The sequence below is a fragment of the Coccomyxa subellipsoidea genome (genome assembly GCF_000258705.1).
Source record: "Coccomyxa subellipsoidea C-169, whole genome shotgun sequence".
Taxonomy (NCBI): Eukaryota; Viridiplantae; Chlorophyta; class Trebouxiophyceae; family Coccomyxaceae; genus Coccomyxa; species Coccomyxa subellipsoidea.
Genome location: NW_005178035.1, coordinates 473578 through 496222, shown reverse-complemented (window position 1 = coordinate 496222; position 22645 = coordinate 473578). Strand labels below are relative to the sequence as shown.

General features: G+C 52.4%; 3 protein-coding genes across 3 annotated transcripts; 2 read left to right on the top strand and 1 right to left on the bottom strand.

The window, feature by feature from the left end:
* Positions 1–1036: 1036 nt before the first annotated feature.
* On the top strand, positions 1037–6252 carry COCSUDRAFT_63418 (glycoside hydrolase; the record flags this gene model as incomplete). Its single annotated transcript, XM_005647522.1, has 11 exons — positions 1037–1088; positions 1358–1463; positions 1762–1936; positions 2690–2929; positions 3367–3482; positions 3768–3898; positions 4199–4332; positions 4589–4673; positions 5042–5219; positions 5592–5704; positions 6110–6252. 11 exons carry the CDS (start codon positions 1037–1039, stop codon positions 6250–6252), a joined length of 1473 nt encoding a protein of 490 aa, XP_005647579.1.
* Positions 6253–9292: 3040 nt separating this feature from the next.
* On the top strand, positions 9293–15007 carry COCSUDRAFT_15674 (ABC1-domain-containing protein; the record flags this gene model as incomplete). Its single annotated transcript, XM_005647521.1, has 9 exons — positions 9293–9445; positions 10064–10207; positions 10882–11043; positions 11462–11551; positions 11958–12180; positions 12680–12807; positions 13230–13358; positions 13798–13991; positions 14746–15007. 9 exons carry the CDS (start codon positions 9293–9295, stop codon positions 15005–15007), a joined length of 1485 nt encoding a protein of 494 aa, XP_005647578.1.
* Positions 15008–18003: 2996 nt separating this feature from the next.
* On the bottom strand, positions 18004–21979 carry COCSUDRAFT_63416 (hypothetical protein; the record flags this gene model as incomplete). The annotated part of the gene is made up of 9 exons (XM_005647520.1): positions 18004–18246; positions 18640–18771; positions 19094–19191; positions 19566–19729; positions 19962–20104; positions 20474–20709; positions 21042–21052; positions 21470–21640; positions 21822–21979. The coding sequence occupies 9 exons, from the start codon at positions 21977–21979 to the stop codon at positions 18004–18006; spliced, it is 1356 nt and encodes a 451-aa protein (XP_005647577.1).
* Between the last annotated feature and the right edge of the window lie 666 nt (positions 21980–22645).

Sequence of the window (22645 nt, the reverse complement as noted above, 5' to 3'; positions counted from 1 at the left end):
ATCTGTGGTTTATATGTTCTGTTGCAAATTAGCCTTGCATGCATGTGTCCTGATAGATCACCATCAAGCAAGGGTCTTCTTATTCAGCTGATAGGGTAGGCCAGATCTTTGGTTCTGTCATGCAGAAGCTGTGCATGCGTTTTGCCTGGTTGCCCGGTTACAGGCAAGGTCCTTACAGTTAGCTGTTACGGGAGGTCAGATTCGTCAGCAGAGTTCCGCAGTCTCTGCGTTCTGTCATGACGACCGCGCGCGCGCGAATGAGTGAAGCAGAGAATGTGGCAATTACAGCAGGCCTTCCGCACAGTTTTGATAACCGTGCTATTGGGTGTGTCACTGAACCTCGAAATGCCATATTTTATTAAATTCCATGAGTTTATTGAACTGGGTCGTCACAGGCAAGATATTTAGGGCTGTAGAGAGCAATCTTGGGCTGCAATTGCCTGAAAAGGGACCAATTTCAAGCACCCAAAAATGTAGTAGTTCGTCAGCTCATCGGATTGCACAAATAATGTGCACTTCAAAACATACCTCAAGATATTCCAAGGGACAGAGAAATAGTGATACAGAGTGATGTCTCGCTTCTGGATGTGCTAGAAGAAGGGCAGTCGAAGCTGCGAGCAGAGTCACTGAACGTCGTCGTTGTTAAATTTCTCGACTGTTGTGCAACTTAAAGGCTCATGTTATCTTGTAAGAGTGCTTTCAATGCCTTCGCTCATCGCAAATCAGCTCTGGACAAAAGAAACCAGCAAACGACGTTACAGGTGTAACCCTCCGATTAGTAACTCCCATCCTCGCCGACCGGAAGCGCAGACTGTGCAGGCTGCCATGAGATAAGGCCTATTCTTAATTGTTTGGATGCACGGTATCATCATTATTCTTTCTTAATCGGAAACAGAATAGACAGGACTCATTTACTGTCCATCGTAGAGTCTGCCCTGTCGGAAGTGCCTGCGGCATGTGGCCCTGCTGAGGCGTGTTGAACCTTGTGTTCATGGTACACGGACGAAGGGGCACGTCAACAATCAGATCAAATATGATGGTAATATTTGGAATACGGAGACCAGCGTTGCTCGTTTTCGTCGCAGCAGGTGGGCGCTTGCTGGACCGCAGGATGGGTGTTTCAGCACTTCTCTGCCGGAGCTTCAGCTTAATTTGCCTCGAAGCTGACAAGATGTAGCTAGCTTGTAATTTTCTACCGCTTATCATTATTGGGGCCATCGGTGGCAATCGGTACTTACTCAACCAGGGTCCCAAGAGAAATCAGGTCTCCTGCAGAGACAGACTGTGTGTTCACCAGCACGAAAGCTGGGCCAGACCGACTGACGGAAAAACACTTTCACAGGGTTGGCCTTGATAGGAGCAGCTTCAGGGCTTCTGCTGACCACCAACAATGGAGTCATCTATGATGGTGATGGCAACGTGGTCAAATTCAGGGGCATCGGGTGGTTCGGCTTCAATTCTGCGTAAGTACCAGTCCTCACCTCAGCCCTTCCCAGCACGAATCCTGTGTACTCCCGACTAATACCTGGTCTACAGCAGATCAAGAGCAATTCTGCACTAAGGACATTTCTCAGATTGCCCCAGGATTGCAGATGCCTTGTCTGTGCACGTGGCGGCTGAAACACATAGTCGTTGAGACAGACGCGTGCAAAAATGCATGGTTTGAGTGAAGCACTGATCATTGCCTGAGCTGTAGGGAATTACGTTAAGGACAGATTAAAAGGAGCAGCTCAGTGACAAGGAAGGATTCGCCCCTTGCAGGTTTTCATACCCGGAGGGCCTGTGGATGGGCAAGGACAGTGTGACACAGGACTTTGCCACCAATGTGTGGCGGATGAAGCAGCTGGGATTCAATGCCATTCGACTGCCCTTCCGCTTCACTGACTTTGAAGTTGACCCCATCCCAGTCAAGCACGAGTGCCAAGTCGCCCCTGCGGTGAGTCATCCCTCGAGTTCAGCTCAGATGCTGCATAGTTCCATCAGGACGGGATCCAGTGCAGCCGGTGGGTCCTCTTTTGTGTGTGGGATCCAGCCTTATAGCTGCTGTACAATCATCAGCATATGAGTTGTACATTGTACGGTGTGATGAGGGAGTGTGTACAATTTCTCCACCTCTGCTCAATTTTCTGCCAGCCGTGCAGATCAGAGAGAGCCCATACTGCACGTTCTCTATCTGTCGCCCTGCTTTGACTGTTCAGTGAGGGGGGCTTTAAACAAACCACTCAAAGGCACCAAGCTACCTCCATATTCTACTGCTTTCATGCATTAGCATTAATGTCAGAAATTTTCTGTTGCACTCACGTACCGCACTCGGCCAAATACTTAATCGAAAAATAAAATACAATGGGTCGAACAATAATTTATATCTCCAATAAATTGAGCCTTTGTAATTTTTGAAGGCGGCTTTGGAAAGCTCTTAATGAGAGCATTCCATTGGAGTTGGCAGTATGCAGTCTTACAATGTGGATTTAGAGAAATGCCTTAATAAGGTTTATCCGACTTTGTGCAATTCGACTTGAATTAGGACGAGTATGGTACAGAGAGAGCCCAGACTGCTTTTCCTTTCCTGTATCGGGTGCCATACCTTTACTTTCTACCAAGCGGGGTCATGCAGGTTGTTCCAAAGCATCAGTCCTGCAATGGTTTCTAGCTGGTTGCATAGCCTAAACAACTTCTCTGCTGCGCGCAGCTGAACCTCAAGTACACGATGGTGCCGGATTCGTTCCCCAACCTTCCGCGTAGCTCCCTGGACCTCCCTGCCGAGGCCCCTCCGGCGGTGCCTGGCTCAATCTGCTCCGCGCAATTTCTCGACACGCTGCCGGTGTACGACCGTTACCTGATGGTTATCAAATTCTACGTCGACCAGGGGTTTTATGTAAACATCGACTACCACACCACCGACCCCGACTACAGGCTCAAGGACTTTAATGTGCGCATTATCCCCCTTGTTACTCACCCTTGTGAGTCCATGAAGGGTAGGGTTTTGGCGGCCCATATATGCAGCTTGTCTGCATACGCACCTTGCCTCTGGCAGGAGAAGCCTGCCAGAAAATGATGACAACTCACCCCTATGTCACTGATTGATCTGCTTGAGCCGCCCAAGGCTGAGCTGCCGACATTGCGTGCCTAAGAGTCAATGCAGTTTTCCTTTTACAGCTAGTTGTGTGTCTTTGGCATGTCCTGTGTGTGCCAGACATGCAGTCTTCCTTGACAAGAAAACGATTGCATGTTTGTTATGCCGGTGTGCAGTTTTATATACCAGTTCATTCTAGAGACCTGTTGGGAGCCACGTAAGGCTCATTGGTCTGCATTTCATCCAAATTTGGCAATAGAATGCGGAAATTTCATGTGATTGTTCTGGTGCAGTCGTTTATCAGCAATTGGACCACGCTGGTCACGCGGGTGCTGACAGAGATCCCAGAGGCAAAAGGCAGAATCGTGCTTGATCTCATCAATGAACCAGATGGCCACAAAATGACCTGGTGAGCGCCCTTGCTTAATTCAGCTAGCTGCCAAACTCAACCCACATAAAAATTTATTTTACACATACGCACGCATGCCTTGCGTAAGGCATCGCAAAGAGAATAGGAAGAAAATGGACCACGATTGCGGCGGAGCTTGTAGAGCCTACTTGCCGGAAGCTAGGAAAGGGCTGCTTGGAAAAGGCCATCAGCATGCATGGCGCTTTAAGGAGATGAGCAGAGTCACACATACCACAGAAAGGCGTGGTCCGAGACCTGAGCACAAGAACTTCCGTGGCATTACAGGCAGGGAAGCGGCAACATTGGGGGTCTGGCAGATTACTACATCGCCCTCATGGATGCCCTGTGGCCCATCTGCCCAGACTGCCTCTTCCTGGGAGAAGGCACCGGAGCTGCCATGGTCGGAGCAAATTATGGTGCGAACTTGAATTCCAGACAAAAAGTAGCGAGGAGACAACAGTATCCCAGTGAAGCAACAAATTGGCCGTCTCTGGACCTGCTTTGGTGCACCTGGGAAACATGTGATCCCTGCATGATCAGTTTGCAGTTTGAGGGCACAGATGCATGGGTTCTTGTGATAAAGCACAGAATTTAAGCAGCAGCGGTGCCCCCCCTCAGTGATTTTCCCAAAACGTGAGCACCCACAAGAGCAGTTGCACGAGTTTGGCTCAAACCTCGGCTCATGCTGACGTGGCGAGTGTGCCGTTCCTGACCAGGCGACGGGTACGTCATCGATCAGTCAGTGGTGCGGAACTCGGGCGCCAGCGATGCCACTCCCTTCTTCAACCGCCTTGTCAAGAAAGCATACGCGTCTCAGTTCATGGCCGCACCGCACATTTACTGCGGAGAGGTAAATTTGAGGAAACCACTTGTATGTACTGTGGGCATGGTACGGTAGTGCTGTGCTTATTATTATTACACGTTTTCCAGGTCATGGCACTTTCTCCACCAATGCAATGACAATACAATGAACTCCAAAGTGCTGTGCTTTGATCTGATCAAATCTGCGGAACTTCAATATGTGCTATGATGTACTCAGAAGACATAGATTGCTGCAGCTGGCATGCTGCTATGGTATTTGAGGTGTAGCATATTGTTTATTACAGGTCACGGGGCAAACTTACGGTACTTCCGGCAAGCCGCTCTACAACAAGCTCACCATGACATTCGGTCACCTCACCCTCAGCCCAGGTTAGCGCTGATTCCATTCTGGATATTTTTTGCAACCCCTTGGAGTGTTCAACGTGCCTGGTTTTCAATGCAGGCCTGCTTCCACCATTGTAGTTTGTCCACTCGTTGTACTTCAATGTCTGAATAAACAAGCCCGTGCTCAGATGAATTCTGTTTGCCTGCTCTGCAAGCTCTGAATCCAAGCTCTGAATGCCCAATTCCCAGTCATGAAGCAGGCTGATACTTCTGGTACATCTTTGTCAACAAAAGCTAACTCTTTGCTCGTGCCTAACAGCTGCACCTTGCAGGTTCTACAGCCTTTTCATGATTTTGAGCAACCCTTGCAACTCTATCTTGCGCCAATGACCAAGTGCTCAGAACCCATGCAGGTTTCTGCCCCACGGACGGAGGGGCCTGCCGTGTGTTTGGGGCTGTCGTGGACGAATTTGGATCCATGTTCAATAGCGCGGATGAGCAGACGTGCTTCCGGTCCATTGTGGCTTATATGAACAACGAGCTAGAGGCGGCTGATGGGCAGCATGCCATGATCGAGAACTGGTTTTACTGGTGAGAGCCCTGCCACAAGAAATTACACCAGTTACGGTTGCTGGTGTGATGCATGCTTGGGTGATTGTCCTTTTCTTGAAGGGTGTATATCGCTGGTATGCCATGATTGAGAAGTGGTTCTAGTGGTAAGCAGCCTGCTGTTTTCGCACCAGAGATAGCTTAATAAAACTGCCATCCGTGATCAAGTACATGTTAAGCTTCTGCAGTTCCCATGCTTGCAAAAACGGCTTGCACTTGGCATGCTTGCAAAAGAGCCCAATGCAAAGGGCGCCTGCACAAGAGTGGATACTGCAAGCAGGCGGTGGGACACAAGCGCATTTTACCATGCAGTCAGTGCAATTGGTTTAAATATCTCAAATGGGGTCTGTTCAGGTCTTGGCAGCCGGACTCCTACGGAACTGGTGGCATCCTTGCGGATGATTACCGCCAGTTACAGTGGTTCAAGGTCAATGCCCTGACCGGGGGAACCAGCTACATGTCCACAGGTATGCGATTTCAGACACTTTTGACACTTTCCTTTCGTTCTTACTATTAAACTATTAGTACGGTAATGCTCTTAATACCATTATCATTGTTATGACTATCACACGTTTCCCAGTCCTCAAGGACTGGGTACGTCAAGCAACACCTGGATTATTGCTCTCCAAGCTTCTTGAGTTCCTCATGGGTCTGAGAATGCCCATTTCAAAAGCATAAGGCCCCTCCTGCTTTCATGGAGCATCAACAGAATGCAGCTTGTCAGGCCTTCGAGATTATAAAAAACAACCACAGCCCCACATCTCTGGATGCTGACACTCAGCCGGACCCAAAGGGGAAATGCTGTTTGAGAGGAGACAATGCGGCGTAAACTCCCCTGAGGGTTCTCTAATCAAGGGGTTATTCTGATGCAGGTCTGGGCCTGCGCCCCTGGTATCTTGCGGACTTCTCACCGCTGCCGGAGCTCGGCACCGCACCGCCGCCGGCCGCGGCACCCTCCAACTCACCCTTCCCAGATTTTCCCCCGGCAGGCGCGCATCTGCTTAATCCCCCTTAGCCCTCGGGCGAGCTGAGTCAACCCTGCAGCTCTCTTACTGCACCTGTGATATATTATTGCTGCATTGCTTCTGCACTCAATGCCAGCATATCAGCGGGCACAGGCCTTGCAATTCATGTATTGTGCATGCATGCATGATCAAGGTCAGCCATCTGCCTGGTAGCCAGGTGTTTCTTGGAACTGGTCTACTCAAAAAGTGCTAGGATTGTTCTTAGTTGAACTTTCTCTTGCTGAGCGTAGGTCCACGGACGGAGTGTGAAAACGGCACGGTGACGTACTTTGGCAACTGCACCAACGGGGCAGCCGTCGGCTCTGGGCAGCTATACTATGCAGGCACCGCCAGCGAGGTCAGAACACACATGTTATCCATCTTTACTGTTGGAGTTTGCATAACGTGCTGCCGAGCCTTGACTCCCTACTGCTGTAATCAATGCATTGAAGGCATCTGGGCAGAACATAAGCAGCATAATGAGATATTGCGCAAGCTTCAACCTCACACCAGCAGCTGCAGGCAAGAACAGCGCAATGACACCAAAAACATATCGCTTCAGATTTTAAGAGAGCCTGAAAGGTCGGTGTGCAATTGCAGCTCGCGTCATCCAGCAAGAGGGACGCAATCATCATCAAGACAGTGGTGCCGGTGGGATCGGTGTTTCTTGTCGCGGCTTTTGTGGCAGCTGCAGCGTTCACCGGCTGCTTCGGCGCCAAGGCGGCCGCTGCTAAAGCAGCTTCCAAGGGAGGCGCTCCGACTGCAGGGAAGTACGCTAGCAAGGCCGGTGCTTATGCGTCTGGAGGACCCATCCCTGTGTCAGTGACAGCATCTGCAGGGCGATGAATTTGAAAAACAAGCTTTGAGGACCTTCTCTAGGACCTTCTGTAAGGTCTTCTTAAGGACCGTCCATTCTTTAAAGTGTGACAGTCATGCATCGCTATCATGTATGATGCGATGACAAAGATTGGGATTTCCTGTCCATGTGGACCAGAACACCGCTGTCCGAAGTGACATACCTAGGCACTGCCATGTTGGACCTACCTGAATAAGAGTTCAAGCTTCAGCAATGTTAGGTTGGGTTTGGGGTGATCGTGGCTCGCACCTGGACTATCTATTTTTACAAACAAACAGTGGGACAGGTTTTGGGTTGTGAAGGAATTGTACGGCCAAGCCTTGACAAACATGTTGTGTACACAAAGCCGTACAGTTCTGCAGCGGCTTGATGGGCAGATTAGCATGCAGCTGTACTGGTGGTGCGTGTGCTCTTGAGCAGCAATTTGCGGGGCCCCTGCCTTGTCTGAATAGTCTTTTTGCATGCAACTGTGATTACTAAGGCTTCGTTTGCATGCATGCTTGTGCATGTCATCATCACATGCATGATTTGAGGTACGCATGCAGGTGCCCAATTGCAACGTGGTCAGCAAGCACCCAAGCTCGAATCACTGGAACAGATCTGCATATAGAAGATATTCTAATTCCTGAGGACCTTTTCCCTTCAAAATCTGTTTTCAAATATGTAAATGACTCTTCATCTGGGGCCTGCCAACGTGGCAGCTAGGATTTTGGACGTGGAGCGATCTGGGAGCAGTTTGCTGATTGCTTCAGAACTCCGCACGGCAAATTTAGTGTGGTAGATGATCGTTGCAAGAAAATTTGACTCTTTTCAAGACATGTACGGTAATACACAAAACTGAGGAACTGTGTATCTCCGAGGGATAGGATGGAGACTGCTCTGTTGAGGAGTTCATGCCAGGCTGAGACATCTGGCAGGCCGTTCTGCCACACAAGCGAACAATCGAGATGCGCACACAACAGCTTACGGTGAGACGAAAATATGCTGGGGTCCATGTACAGCAGATTACGTTCAAGCTGGCATGTCATGAAGTCTTTGTTATTCTTGTTCTCGTACAAGTCTGATGACTTGTTCCCTACAAGGCATTCTAAATGAATCTTTGGGATATTCTCGATGGTTGCTTCGCGCGAGAATTCCGCGCTTGAGGTTCTCAGCAGTGGACTGGCATGGACATCTGCTGAGGATTATCTTTCGCTGACAGCAGGTCACGGCGCTGTGGACCCACAAAGTATCCCTCTTTTGTTCCGGCTGATGTTGCGTCGAGGCAGAGGCAGCACAGATCTAGCCAGAGACTGGCAGCAGCTGCGCCTCAGAGTGCCACAAGCTTGGGTGACTGGTTCTTCACAGAGAGCGGGCAGAAGGACTGGGTGAGCTGTTTCTCTGATGAACACTGCGATATACAATATTCAACCAACAAGTGCCTTGCTCAATCAATGCTTGCGCAAAATCACCAATCAAGATCTCCCAGCGAGCAGTGCTTGAGAGCTCTGCCTCCCCTGCTTATCATAGTTTGTGACCAAGAAAAGCCTGACGCCCATTCAGGATCATGATGCTTTGAATGGTAGTGCCCGGCTGACCTTGAGGTGATCTTTATGTTATGAACCTACAGGTGGAAGCGATGGAGCTGAAGATGCTGACACCAGACATGCCAGCGCTGCTGACGGAGATGGGGGTGAACTACAACCCTGCCAAGCTGTCAGAGGCGCTCAAGGGGAGGGAGGTTGAGATCAGCGCGCGTGCAGTCAAGGTTGCCAGCACTCTCGCCGGCTGCATCGGCAACGTGCTCAAGGTGCATGGCAGCCTGTTTCTGCCCCTGCCATGGCTCGCTGTCCGGATGGAAGTATGTATTCTCAGTTTATGCGGTGATGAGTGCACGGGCTTTAGATATCCCCTGTGCAGGACAGATGGATACAGTGCATATTATGATCAGTGCTGCTCGACTAGCAATGCAGCAAGAGGTGCACAACAGGCAATTCCCGCTGCTGTGGCTGATCGCTACACGTCGGCAACCAAATTTTGCCACTGTAGAGTCCTGAGATCTGCTGTGGGCATGTGGTGAGGATCCAGTGCAGCACGATATGCCGCAGAGGGCACAGCTCTGTAGGGTAGCGTCTGGCGCTCGACCCTTAAGATAAAGGGTAAATAGTACCATGCATCAATTGAATGTATCCCTTTACGAGCGCTGCATGCATGCAATGCAGGACTATGCGCTGGGCCAGCTGGAGCAGAATGCCAAGCTGAGGGCGCGCCAGCTGTGCAACGCGCTGCAGTCTCTGGGCCCCTCCTTTGTGAAGATTGGGCAGGCCCTCTCCTCGCGGCCAGACCTGCTGCCACAGATCTACCTCGAGGTGCCCACCCTGCCCTCTTGGTTTTTGGCATTCAAAAAAGTTCTGCAGGCGCTCTGAAGCCAATCGCAGAGCTTGCTGAGTTGTTATCATCGGTGTTCCATGTCAGCCAGCATGCCTGTGTATCGAGCACTGCATGTCTACCTCATGTTGGTCTGAGCTTGTTCATACCCAAATCTCTGTGCCCCTGCTCAAAAGGCTCCCTTGGGCAGTTGCTGCCTTTCAGGACAGGGTTTCTTTTAGTGGCGTTCTGAAGCCAATGTGGCTCTTGACAAATGAACAGGACATTTTGTGGTGCATAAACTATATGAGGGCGTCCTACTTTGAAGCCATTCATTGGCTTCTGAAAAATAACTCACCAGCGCAGGAAGCCGCATTTCATCCCTTTTCAGTAGAATTTCGCCCAAATTACCGGTGTTGGGAGAAATTTTCCTAGTATGCCAGCTTTTAGCCATTTTTGTGGCTTCAATAGTTCTATGTTGCATCTGTTTTTCGCCACATTGGCTTCCCCCCCAAAATCTTCATAAGAACCACTGTTTCAGGTGCCTTCAGGGTGCTTGATATTCAGAATAAGATTGTGAATTTTGCAGTGTTGGTGAGATTGTGTGTTTCGGCCTGCAGACACTGGCAGAGCTGCAAGATCGGCTGCAGCCGTTCCCGACGGACATAGCGCTGCAGCTGATCGAGGAGGAGCTTGGGGAGCCGGCCAGCGCCATCCTGTCCGACATCACTCCCGAGCCTGTGGCGGCCGCCAGCCTGGGCCAGGTGTGCGCCACATGCACTCAATACTCTTTTCCTCGCATGGGCAGTGAAGCATTGCAGGTGCCACATGAAAAGATGTCTCTTGGAATTCAAGGTCATGTACGGCCAAATCCTGGATGTTGCCAATTCCGCCTCGTGGGAGCTGTTACGCTTGCACATTGGCTGGTGTGACTATTTTATGCCAGTGAAGAGGCTTCTTGTTCTTCTGCTGCTCTTTTGCGGCAGTTGTGGCAACAGTTGGAACAGGAGGCACCCCGGGACGCTTCTCCGCCCGCTCAGACCTGCACCTAGACTGAGGACAGATGTCACAGCAATTATCCATCCTGTTTGTCTCGACCTGTTGCATGCAGAGGGCTGAAAATACACATGGGCCAGCCATGGACCGAAGTCCTCTCATGACTGCTGTTTCCTCTTGTTAAACTTGCAAACAGAGCCTGTACCCTTCCTTAAGAAGACCTTACAGAAGGTCGTACAGAAGGTCGTAGAGAAGGTCCTCAAACCTGGTTTATCAAATTCCTCGCCCTGCAGAAGCTGTCACTGACAGAGGGATGGGTCCTCCGGGCGCATAAGCACCGGCCTTGCTAGCGTATTTCTCTGCAGTCGGAGCGCCTCCCTTGGAAGCTGCTTTAGCGGCGGCCGCCTTGGCGCCGAAGCAACTACTTGTGGCGTGCATGCAGGTGTACCGGGGCCGGCTGCGCAGCACTGGGGAGGAAGTGGCGCTGAAAGTGCAGCGGCCGGGCATCGGGGAGAACATTGCCATCGACATGGTGCTTCTGCGGCGCCTCATGACCGCCTTTGACGCCTCGCTCCCCCGCCTCAAACTGCCGTTGCAAGTGCGCGTCAGCACCCCCATCACTAGCAACACCGGCAGATTTGAGCGACTGTTCACTCGCCTGCAGCACTCATTTACTTGTAACACTGGGCCTAGGAATGTGTAAGGAAAATCACAACCCTGCGCCATGCGAAGTCCTTGGAATTTAGTAAGGCCCATGGCAGTTTCTTAGGCTGTGCATGACGATGAACGGGGCAAAAGTTTGTGAGTTGCAGTAGGGCGAATAAGGTGGCTTCGGCAATGCGCCGTGATTCTCCATTTTCCTTGTCTTCAGTTGCAGGGATGTCCCAAGGCAACGGACAGCAAGGAATGGGCAACCTCGGGGCATTGTGTGCAAACTCTATATGTCCCAGCAAAGCCAGTGATTATGCCTAGCGCTGTTCGCAGATATGTTGAGGTGTGTCTGTGTGTTGCTGCAGCTCCAGCCGCTGACGCCGCTGGTGGACGAGTTTGCCTCGCGGCTGTTTGGGGAGCTGGACTACGTGCAGGAGGGCCTCAGCGCAGAGAAGTTCCAGGTGGGGTGCAAGGTCCCTTTCCCACTCACTCTCGCGCATTTGTTAGTAGGCATTGTTTCATCATCTTCATTGCCAAGTCTTGCCCGCTCTGTGTTCTCTGGGTTCTTCGGTGTCTTCACCAAAACTTCTGAATGCATGAATGCTTTGGGGGTTGGAGCACATACCAAAGAGCCTTCGATGATCAAGTAGGCTTGTGCCAATGTTGATCATGTGATATAAAGCCGTCCCTATTTGGCAGGTGCAGGCAGCATGCTTTTATGTTGAATGCATCACCTCTGCAAGCAATGACGCAGCAAGCAGAGCCTGGCAATGCAATTTGCTTGCTGCGCCCGTCACTTGTCTGGGTGACTCAGCATTTACATGAACCCTGTAAGGTGACTCAGCGTTGACACACACAACCTCGCAGGAGCTGTACGGCAGCGTTCCCCGCATCCGAACGCCGCGCATAATCTGGGCGCACACGGCGCGGCGCGTGCTCTGCATGGAGTGGGTCGACGGCGTCAAGCTCACCGACAAGGCCGCCATGGCCGCTGCCGGACTAGACATCATCGACTTTGTGGACGTGGGCATCGAGTGCACCCTTCGGCAGCTGCTGGAGCACGGCTACTTCCATGCGGACCCCCACCCAGGTGCGGGAGGACAGCCTCTCAGCATTGATCTGTCACATTTCATCAGAGGTCTGAAGCACAAGATTATAGGTCCAATGGATGCTGGAAGAAGCTTTCTCACAGCACCACACAGAGGAGGAGTAGGCTCGAAACTTCAACATTGCAGAAAGAGACTTCTCAAGCACATCACTTGGAGCGAGGGACAGGCCTCAGGATTTCAAAATGGCAGCTTTGTTTGGCTGCAATGTGCCATCAGGCATCTTCTTGTTCCAAAAGAGCATCCCCTGTCACAGCAGGCAATGCAGCGTCTGTAACATGTGGTGCCCCTCTTGGAACAGAAAGCTGCCTGCCTTACAGTCCTGGCAATCCTATATCCTGGGACTTGGGCATGCGAAGGAGCGGCTGCATAGACTTTATAGAGTCTTGGTATGGGCATATTGGGACTCTAGGTATGGCAATTCTGTGAAATCCCAGATATCTTCGGATTTGACCAGCCAAGTGTGTGTGCTGGAATGTCCAGGCAACCTGCTGGCTACTCGACAGGGCGATCTGTGCTACCTGGACTTTGGCATGATGAGCGAGGCGCCCCAGAACGCGCGCTACGCCATCATCGCCCACGTGGTCCACCTCGTCAACCGCGACTACCAGGTGGGGTGGATCACACATCGTTCATGTGCCCCATCATGCCTGATCAGGCACAGAAGGATCCAAGCTCACAGAGGACAGACTTTTTGAAGCGTTTGTATCCTGAGGGTGAAAATTGCATTTGATTGGTTGCGCAAGGAATCATCATGTCGCATCGCATGCCACTCTGAATGAGTTTCCTCTTGCAACACTTTGCGCTGGCCTAAATGTGGGGCAATTTTGTGTCTTGCATGCACCAGGCTTTCGTTCCGTAGGCTAATAGATGTGGCATACTGTCGTGTGCTTGAAGATCCGTATGCCGCTTGCATGGCCGGTGTTGTGGCAGCTGCCAGCATGCAGATTGGCAGCCAGCATGGCATTGCATATGAGATAAATGTTAAAATCATGAAATTGGAGTTTGATTCAAATTGTCACTGCGGGCGCAGGCGATGTGCCGGGACTACTACACGCTGGAGTTCATGGACCGGTCCGTGGACACTTCGCCCATCGCGCCAGCGCTCGCCAGCTTCTTTGACAACGTCCTCGACCGCTCAGTCGCGCAGCTCAACTTCAAGGTGTGCCGCCTTCTATGGAGTTAAGCATCTGCAGGCCTAGGGATCCGGGTCCGGCTGAGGCCAGGGGCATGGCATGATGTGATAGCATATCCTGCAAAGGAAGGCTGCTTCCAAGACATGCCTTTTACGCGGGGAAGCTGTGTCTCAGAAGGCGGATGTATAGATACGGCAAAGGACTCAGCAAATTGGCGTGTTGCCATCAGTCTGTGAGTTGATAGACACTGGCGTTCTGCTTTGGAAGACAAGTGTGCACATGCATCTTACAATATGGTAGCAGTGACTTTGCATGCAAAGCTATTGAAATGCACTGCAGTTTGTTGCAGATGGCTACATATTTTGAGACTCTGTGAATAAAGTTAGACACACCCTTGCATGATATTGTACCCTTCCAATCTGCATTTATTCCTCAATGTCTCTCTCCCTATCTTCTGCGCTGCAGGCAATCGTGGATGGTTTGGGCGGCGTCCTGTTCCGCTTCCCGTTCCGGGTGCCGGCATACTACGCGCTGATTCTGCGCTCGCTCACAGTGCTGGAGGGGTTGGCGCTGCAGGCTGATGCAGACTACAAGCTGCTGGGCAAGGCCTACCCCTACATGGCCCGCCGCCTGCTCACAGACCCCGCGCCAGAGCTCAGGTGCGTGCATGTTGAAAAATTTTGCAAGGGGCTTACCCCTCTGCAGAGCTAGAAGAATGGCAATATCCTCATTTCTCTGCTGCAAGTACGCCCCCACATCAAGGCAGCGTGGTTCAGACACATACCAGAAACAACGGTGAAGAAGCACAATCGTAGGTTCGCAACCTGATCATCAATTTGGCTAACCGAAGTATGGACCATAATACGTTCACGACAGAAGGTTGCACCAGAGGCAACGTGCTCATATCTTAACGTTCTATGCCTGGTTTGGGAAGTAGAATGCTGCTCTGCAACATTATTGTGACGTATTGGAAGGGAGCCCGCGTGCTGCTGTGCAAACACAATCACGCTGCTACGGCGCTGTAACATGCTTAAAAGAGCATGGGGCTGCCCAGTCGGAAAAGGGGATGGCGCTTTTTGGCTGAAGTTCCGAGTGCAAGCGCCATGTAGGCGGCACTGCGCCCGTCAGCCTGCAATTGCATCTCTTCTTCACCATTCGCAGTCGATGCTCTTTTGAGTTTGACGCCAGAGTCTCCCCTTTTCACTTGTCCAACTCAATACAGGTAGGCTCACAAGTGAATTAGCAATGCAAGCTTCACCGTCCTTGCCAGCCCAGAGTTTGCATTTTGTTTCCACCATTCCCGCTTGGCATTATGTGAGTGTGCTGCCAGGTTGCCTGGCCGGTATTAATATCCCTAGCTGTAATGGTAATTCTTGCACTAGCTGATTGCGTCCTGCAATATCGCTTCGCCAGGGGCAGCTTTGAGGAGCTGGTGCTGGAGGGCGGCCGCGTGCGCTGGAACCGGGTGGAGAACCTAGTAGTGGAGAGCGCCAAGAGCGCCAGCTTCGACCCTTCGCAGCTGTGGATGGTCGTTGACTGGGTGCTTGGCGCTCCCGGGGCCGGCATCCGCAAGCCGCTCGCCGCCGAAATGGCGCGGCTCATCGACTCGGCCGTTGCAGGTGCGCGCATGTGCCTGCACCTGCCGAGCGCAAGAAGAGGATGGGTTGTTGTCTGATGTTGGGAGATTTTTTGAGAAGGAAAAAGCCGATGGCCGCCGGAATGGCGCGCCTCGTTGACTTGGCCGTCGCAGATGCGTGCATGTGCCTGCACCTGCCAAGGCAAGAGGAAGATTGCGTGGGGTGGTCTATTGTGTGGGCAGGATGGTTGTTCTGTGGAGGGACCAGAGGCACTTTTTTTGGGACGGCCTGAGGGTTTTATGGATGCCGCAGATGCTCAAATTATAATTTGAGCGGCGCACCTAGGGGGTGGAAGGATTGTTGATGTAGGCAGGCCATGCGCCATCAGCAGCAGTGACGGGGTCACAGTGCATAGAGGCCGATGAGTGGTGCGCTTGATGGAATTATGCAAAATTGGCCAATGCGCTGTGTACTTGTCACGCGCAGAGGAGGTGCGGGGCCGGGTGCTGGCGCAGACGGGCGACGCGGCTCTCGTCGAGCGGCTGGCGCCGATGCAGCCGGGCGAAGCCGAGGCCGCGCGGCGCGCACGGCTGCTCTACGAGCGCATCTCATCGGCGATCGGGGTGCAGCCGGCCGCCTTGCCGCAGGTGGGCGTTCCATCTTGCTTGCTTTGATTTTCAATCATGCCCCTCGGGCGTCCCTGCCTAAGCAGGCCTGGAGCTGGCTGCGTGGCAGCTGCATAGTTGCCCTGTGGCGTCCCCACCGAAGCACAACAATGCTTGTCATGTCTCAGGCCTGATCTCTGTGAAAGGGGAATTGTGAGCACGGCTCCAGGGCTGCCACAGACCAAGCATAGAGTGCTTGAACGAGGGCGGCTTCTGGATGTTTGATGACCGGTTGGTAATCTGTGATAGTCTGGCTCCATGGCTGAGCATCTCAAGTGGGGTCTTTGGATATCCGATGTAGGCAATCATGCCACCAAAGAATGGCCTGTTTGTGAGGAGAGTTTGACGGACGTGTGTTTGTGTGTTGCAGGGGGGCGGACCGTTTGGGCTGCCGGGACCGGAGGGTGTGCAGGCGTTTGTGCGGCAGCTGCAGGCGCAGGCCGCGCAGATCTGGCCGCAGGTGCCGCCCTGCTTAAGTCATGATGCTTTTTGGCCCCCCATCCTGGCAACAATTACAAACTCCAAACCAGCCCAGACCCCCTTACCCACAATTTGTATTGCTCTGCACCTAAGGCCCCAGATGGTTCTTAGTGGTTCACCCTTTTTATTGCCTGCATGCTTGACGGATTTACCTTTACTGAAGAGTCCTGAGGAAAAGTGGCCCTGGAATTCCACTTGTTTTTTGTCACAGGGGCGATTTCAGTGTATAGTCACTCAAAACGTCGGTGCTGGGCAGGTGCGTGGCGTCGCCGATTCCCCGGGCGCCATTGACCTTCGCGCGGAGCTGGTAGCGGCGCTCAGCCGGCGGTTTGTTGCGCGCACCATCAAGCTCATCTTCGGGCCGCAGGTGCGTCTGGAATGTATCGTGGGGATAGGAGTTCTGCTGCAATGTCGTGCAATGGCGTGAAGAGCGGTCATGTCTGGGTGGCACTTTAATGTCCGCAACCAATGATTGCCTAGAATTTCTGAACAGGGGAGCCTGGGTTGCATACCAAGTTCAAAAGGCCAATGCATCTGGCACAGACAGAAAATTCCCTCAGGCCCACATTTCAAACGCTGGCTCACGATTGTGCTGCGCTGCAGAAGCAGCAGCCGCCGAGGCTGTCGCCGTTCACCGCCCCGTATCCAAGGGCGTCCGCGCTGCAGAACGAGGTCGTGGTCCCTGGCCGTGCTGTTCCCTCCTCCGCCTCTGGCCCAACCTACTCCTCAGCCTCGCGAGCTTCCGCCACCCCCGCTACCTCGCAGCCACCTGTCACAGCTGCAACAACCACGCGCAGCGCTGTGAGCTCGCTAGCGCAGCCTCCACAGCCTGTGTCGGCAAGCAGCAGCAGCAGCAGAAGCCGAAGTCAGGCGGATGGGCAGATGCGGCGGACGGCTGCGGCGCCGGCGCCGGAGCCAGCCGGCCGGGCCAGCGACGGCGGTGATTCAGTGAGGAGTAATGTGTCGCCGGCGGTGGCGGCCTCCAGCATCCCAGCGGCTGCCGGGGGTGTGAAGGTCACCGAGCGGCGCATGATAAACTTGGCGGCTCTTGGGGAGACGCCGGCGCCGGCGATTACCGAGGCGGCCACTCCTGTGCAGGTTGAGGTCGTGGAGAGCACCAGTTTTGACTAAAACCTTTGATTGGTGCGAAGTTGGAGCGCGTTGAGTAGATTTCATCGACTAGCATTGTGTGATTAGCATTGTGGATTGTTTTTGTGCAGTAATGGAGATTCACATATTGGAATTTGGAGTAGGCATGCCATGCTGCGCAGCCATGCTGCTTACAGCGGTTGTGATGCTGGCATATAGAATTAATCCCAATTTTCTTTTCCCAAACTTTGAAAGCTTTGTGGTTAATGCTTATAGAGAGCCTTACGACTATGTTCCCAGAGCTTACTGCCCACTCCTGTACTGACTTCTCAATTGTACAAGTCTTGATTATTCATGAATAAATACTCTTGATCATGAGTAAATTTGCAAAGCATCATTGCATGCAATTGCTGTAATTAAAGAGTTTTGTGCCCTGGTTCAAGAGCTCCTAAACAACAGTGCCTCGGCATATGCATCTGCATGTAACATGGCATTGTCTGCTTGTGCGAGTAACACTGGTGACTTCAGTACATACGTATTCACGGCTGCAGACCACAACATATCAACCTGATCTGAATGCGCTCCATCGTGCAAGACAGCCAACCAGCCTTCACTTGAAAGGCAGTTTCTCCACTCACGGCTTCAAGACGCTGTGTCCAGATCTGCACATACGCATTGCGCGCAAGCTGCAGCAGCCATTTATTGCCCAAGCACTGCAGCCGCCTCAAGTTTTGCAAAATCGTTCCCCACCTTTAACCCCCTCTGCAAACATCAAGCTGAAAACTCTCACATAACGCACAAAACCACGCTCAAATAGGGTACACAAAAGAGCAAGTACTGCTCCATCATTTACCCCCAGCTCAGACACCGTCCAGCTGCGGCGAGGGGGACTTGTCTCCGCCGGCGTTCCTGCCCCGGGGGGACAGGCTCTCGCGCACGCCGCGGTAGATCAGCCCCAGGGAGCGCCCGATCAGGCGCACGAGTAACCATGACACCGCATCACCTAACCGCCCCAGCAGCCGCTGCAGCAGAGGCGCTGCCACGTCCATTGCCTCAAGCCCCAGGCTGTGCGCGTATCGCAGCCCCTTCAGCCGCTCCACTTCCTGCAATTATATCCCATTGTTGAGGACACAGTCAGTGATTTTTTGTTGAAAGGATCCAAGGGACACGAAGGTAATTCGGAGCACCTATACACAACAATGAAACTTGCATTTAGACGACAAAGTGCAAAAGAGATATAATTTTCAATGGCAGGGTAAATGGTCTTTCTGTCTCAGATTAAGTCGTCCAGACGGCGATGCATTGTCAAGTCACCAACCCATTTTGTAAAAGAGCAGGCTGAACAGGAGGAGCGTTCTGCTTGGTGACATAGTGGTGTGGCTGCTGTGCAGTGCTCATGACCAAGCTCTTTGCACCTGTCAGTACCCTTGTCAAATCAAGCCTGGCGCATGCATGTGCGCACTGCATACATGAATTCTGAAGTGACAGCATCTCACCTGTGCGCGCCTGGCGGGCAGCATGCGCCTGAAGAGGCGCCCGCGGTGGTCCCACCCCCACAGCTCGTGCCTGTCCTCGTACATCGCCGTTACGGACCCAAAATTGCGCTCCAGCCACTGCTGCAGCGCCACCTGGCTCATTCATGAATATGCCACACTTTCAGTGCACTTTCACAAATGTCAGCCAGTTTCAGTATTCTTAAATTTAAGATTCATGGCTTGCAGCTTTTCTCAGTGGCTTCTTGGGGCTCACCTGCAACGGAGAGGGCAGCGCAGAGACCTCCATGATCATTGCAGAGGTTTTGAGAGGAGGAGTACAGGCTCGAGAGACAGCACACGCTAATTGTGCAAGAAGGAGGAATGCAGGAGGAATGCAGAAGTAGCAAAGAGTCATGCACAAGGGGAATCCTCAGCAAAGAGAGCGCAAATTCCAAAGTCTGGAGTACAGGCGCACCTGGTTGCGGAAGCGTTCGAGGGAGCGGGTGGAAGAGATTCGGCGGTGCAGGTGCAGTGGCCAGCTGCCCACGCGCGACCCCGCCCTTCCTGGTGTGCCTGCATACACATACAAATACGTCAACTCGATGCTCTCAGATGCTCTCTTTTCCAACCGTAAAATGCATGACTCCTAGATGCCACTCGTGTGGTGTTGCACAGAAGCATTGCAGACAAGAGTCATTATGGGGTTGCAAAGCCGCAATGTACTGCGCGGAATTTGTAGATATGATTCCTGCAACCGTGAACGCCTGTGTTTACGGTGCAAATGCTCTGGTGTTGCAGAAGAGATCTGCATAGCTTTCAGTGATGGGTGTGATGAAGGTAAGATCATTCTAGGGCCAGGATCCGCATGGCTGGGAGTATGTTTATATAATGAAATTGCATTGCTATACCGTCACAAAGTATAAATGCGGCCAGTTGAAGGGCGGTACCTCCTCTGGCGAGGCCTGCATCTGCCAGGTAGGACTCGGCGACTGTCTCAGCGATGATTACAGCCATGTCTTGTATGATGGCGGCCCCTCGCCTGAGCAGCGCTGGCGTCACTGCTCCTGATGACGTGGGCGCATCCTTTGCTGCTCTGCTGCCAGTCGAAGCCCTGCAAGCATCCCACAGAGCGTCAGCCTTTTTCACATGTACTATGACATAATGCCCACCTGCAGTTTCTGAGTTCTGCTGCATTGCACCGACAGTGCCAAACAGCAAAAAAAAAGCTTTTGAGACTTCTCCTCAGTCTGGAACATTATGGCTATCTATTCTGAAACGGGACCTTTGATGATTGCAGTCTAGACAGGCATAGACAAAGCAGCCAAACAGGAAATGGCGCTCACCCTGAGCCTTTTTCCCTTCTGTCCATAAGCATGGCCAGTGCTTGCTCCCTCCTGCTGCCAGCAGAAACAGCACTCGTGCTTGCAGCATCATTTGACGCCTTTCTGTCCGCCACATTGCCCTCACTGCTCCCCAAGTCTCCTTCCTGCATGGCAGCTGAACGAATCAGGATACATGCAAGCTTATCGCATGCCACCACTCCAAAGTGCATCTACAGAACGGATTTTGCTGCGCAAAGCACTAGCTATGCAGTGGGACATGCATGAGCCTACTGTGGGATTTATTGGTCTCAGCTTGAGAAGGTACACCCGTGAATTAGTAAGGCCGATTAGGAGGCTCATAGAAACGGGCCCCTCAAAGAGCGGAATGGGGACCCCCTTTGTATGTCTTACACTTGGCTGCTGTGGGATGCATGCCCATCTGCTGCTGAAGAAGAAAGATTGTGTTTGTTAATATCAAGCCTGCTTTGCATGGCCTGATTTGCTGCCAGGAACACTAAACGCCTGTAGCTCACCTGGCTACTGTGAAGTGTCTCAGCCCCATCTGCTGATGGTGGGAAGCGCAGGAAGCTGACGATGGCAGCATGGATGGCAGCCTTCTCATCACTCTGCAGCCCCACAGCCGACCTCGTGCTACCGCTGTCTGCGCCCCACCCGCCTCCGTTTTGAAGCTGCTGAGCTGGCGAGGCCCTTGCCGCTGATGTCAGCTCCCTGGAGGCGTCTGCGCTCCCAACCTCTCCCAGCACACGTTCTGCAACACACACTGGGCTTCAGCATTTGTACACAGAACTTAGGTCATAATGCAATCCTTCTACCTGTACATGTGAGTTAGAGCAGCAGTTGTGGCATTTTTAGCCACTATGTGTCAAGCAGCCGGGTTTGAGAAAAATCTGAGCACCGTCAGAGAGTGGTGAAGCACTTGTCAGTGATAGCAAGGGCATGAGAGGGAGTTGGAGAGATGCGAACCTGAAGTGCTTGACGTGGCATTTTGAGTCAATCCAGGCAGCGCATGTCCCAGCCAGCCTTGAGCTGCGATGGAGCTACAGGATTGCAGTAGCGCCGGCATTACTGCACTCCACTCACTCTTGGACGCCCTGCACGCAAGGGTAGTTTTCATGAGCAAATGCAAAATAAGCCTTTTACTGGACCTCAGCTGAAACGGGGCACGTTAGGTGAAGTAATGCTGCGGTCACCAACTCATGCTAGAGCAGCTGTAATGGCTCCTTTGCCCAAGCCAGGCCTGTCTTTTACACATCCCTGCCATGTACTGCAGTACTCGTTCTATTACCTGCACCCTGGCGGTGCGGGAAAGTTTTCAAAGCAACTTTCAAGGGGTCTTCCTGACTTCAGAAATACCATGGTCATGCTCCCTTGGATTGAGCTTGTCGACCCATTTAGGGATCAGAGCTCAGCCATTCAACAACTTTGGCAGTTCAACCCGCATCCAACCATGTACATTGGTTGGTTCTGAACAGGACATTGCATAGTATTCTGACTTGTATTTGGATCACCTGCTGACGCTGTCAGGTAGAGCAAGGATCTGATTTTCCAGCGCTGCCAGCGAGCAAGAGAGCAGCTCCAGCCTGGCCGCTGGAGCAATGCCCTGCAGCGACAGCCGCGGCCGCTGCAAGGATGCATCTGCCTGGTGAGCGCTTGGTGCCTGCTTCTGCTCCTGCCGCCTCCTGCATGACAGGCATGCTGCATCAGCACTTGATCAGGCACTCCGTGTCTGTGATGATCTTCGCATGCCCAACCATGCAAACTCCCGGACTCCCACTACTTTGTGTCTGTGCATTCATGACTATTAGGGTAAAGAGGATGATGTACTAGAGAGCAAATTGCATTAGGCTGAACAGTGAGTACCTGACTGGGCTTGAGTTGAGACTGCGCCTGCCGAGCAGCTTGTCCCTGAGGGATTGTGTGCCAGGTCTGCCGCTGTCACTCGGCACAGTGGAAGCGGCTTCAAAGCCTCTCCAGGCCGCACTCCAAAGATTCTCCGGCGCCGGACTGCTCTGCTGCATTTGAGAGAGTCCTGAAGCAGGAAGCGCTGATGGTGCTGAAGATGTAAGCGATGGTGACTCATCTGAGTTGCTCCCCGCATGTGTGGTATATAAGCTGCCTGTATATGAGCTTGCTACAGTGGATGAAGCTGCCAGCTCTCCTGTCCCGACTCTCCTATCCTGCTCACCGCCAGACATCTCTATGGCATGAGCAGCAATGCTCCTTTCTGCTGCGCTGCCAACCACTGATCTGTTGGGGACGGAGCGGGAATGCAACAAAACTGGCTGCAGCAGAGCATGGAAGCTGAATCCTATGACGGCTGACACGAGCATGAGACCGGCGGTAGCTGCTGTTGGCTCTGACAGCAGCCATGTGGCCGCTGGCACACCTGAGGAGGGACCAAGACAAACAGCAAAATCAGAGATGGCATGGCATTACTTGTCAAGCTGGCGATGCTTTTAAGTCCCTCACGCTAGGCATTGCAAGCACCGTGTCCGTGGACAAGACCACCACAAGGTCCATAAGGGCGAGAAGACTCCTTTGGCCTTTGGCAGTGCAATTCATGTAAAAATCAACTACCTGCAGTCAAGACGGAATGCAATCTTTGCCTGTGTATACCCTGTCGTAGCACAGGCTTCAAGCGTCCTCCACAACGCCCCTATAACCATTTGCAAAACTTATTAATT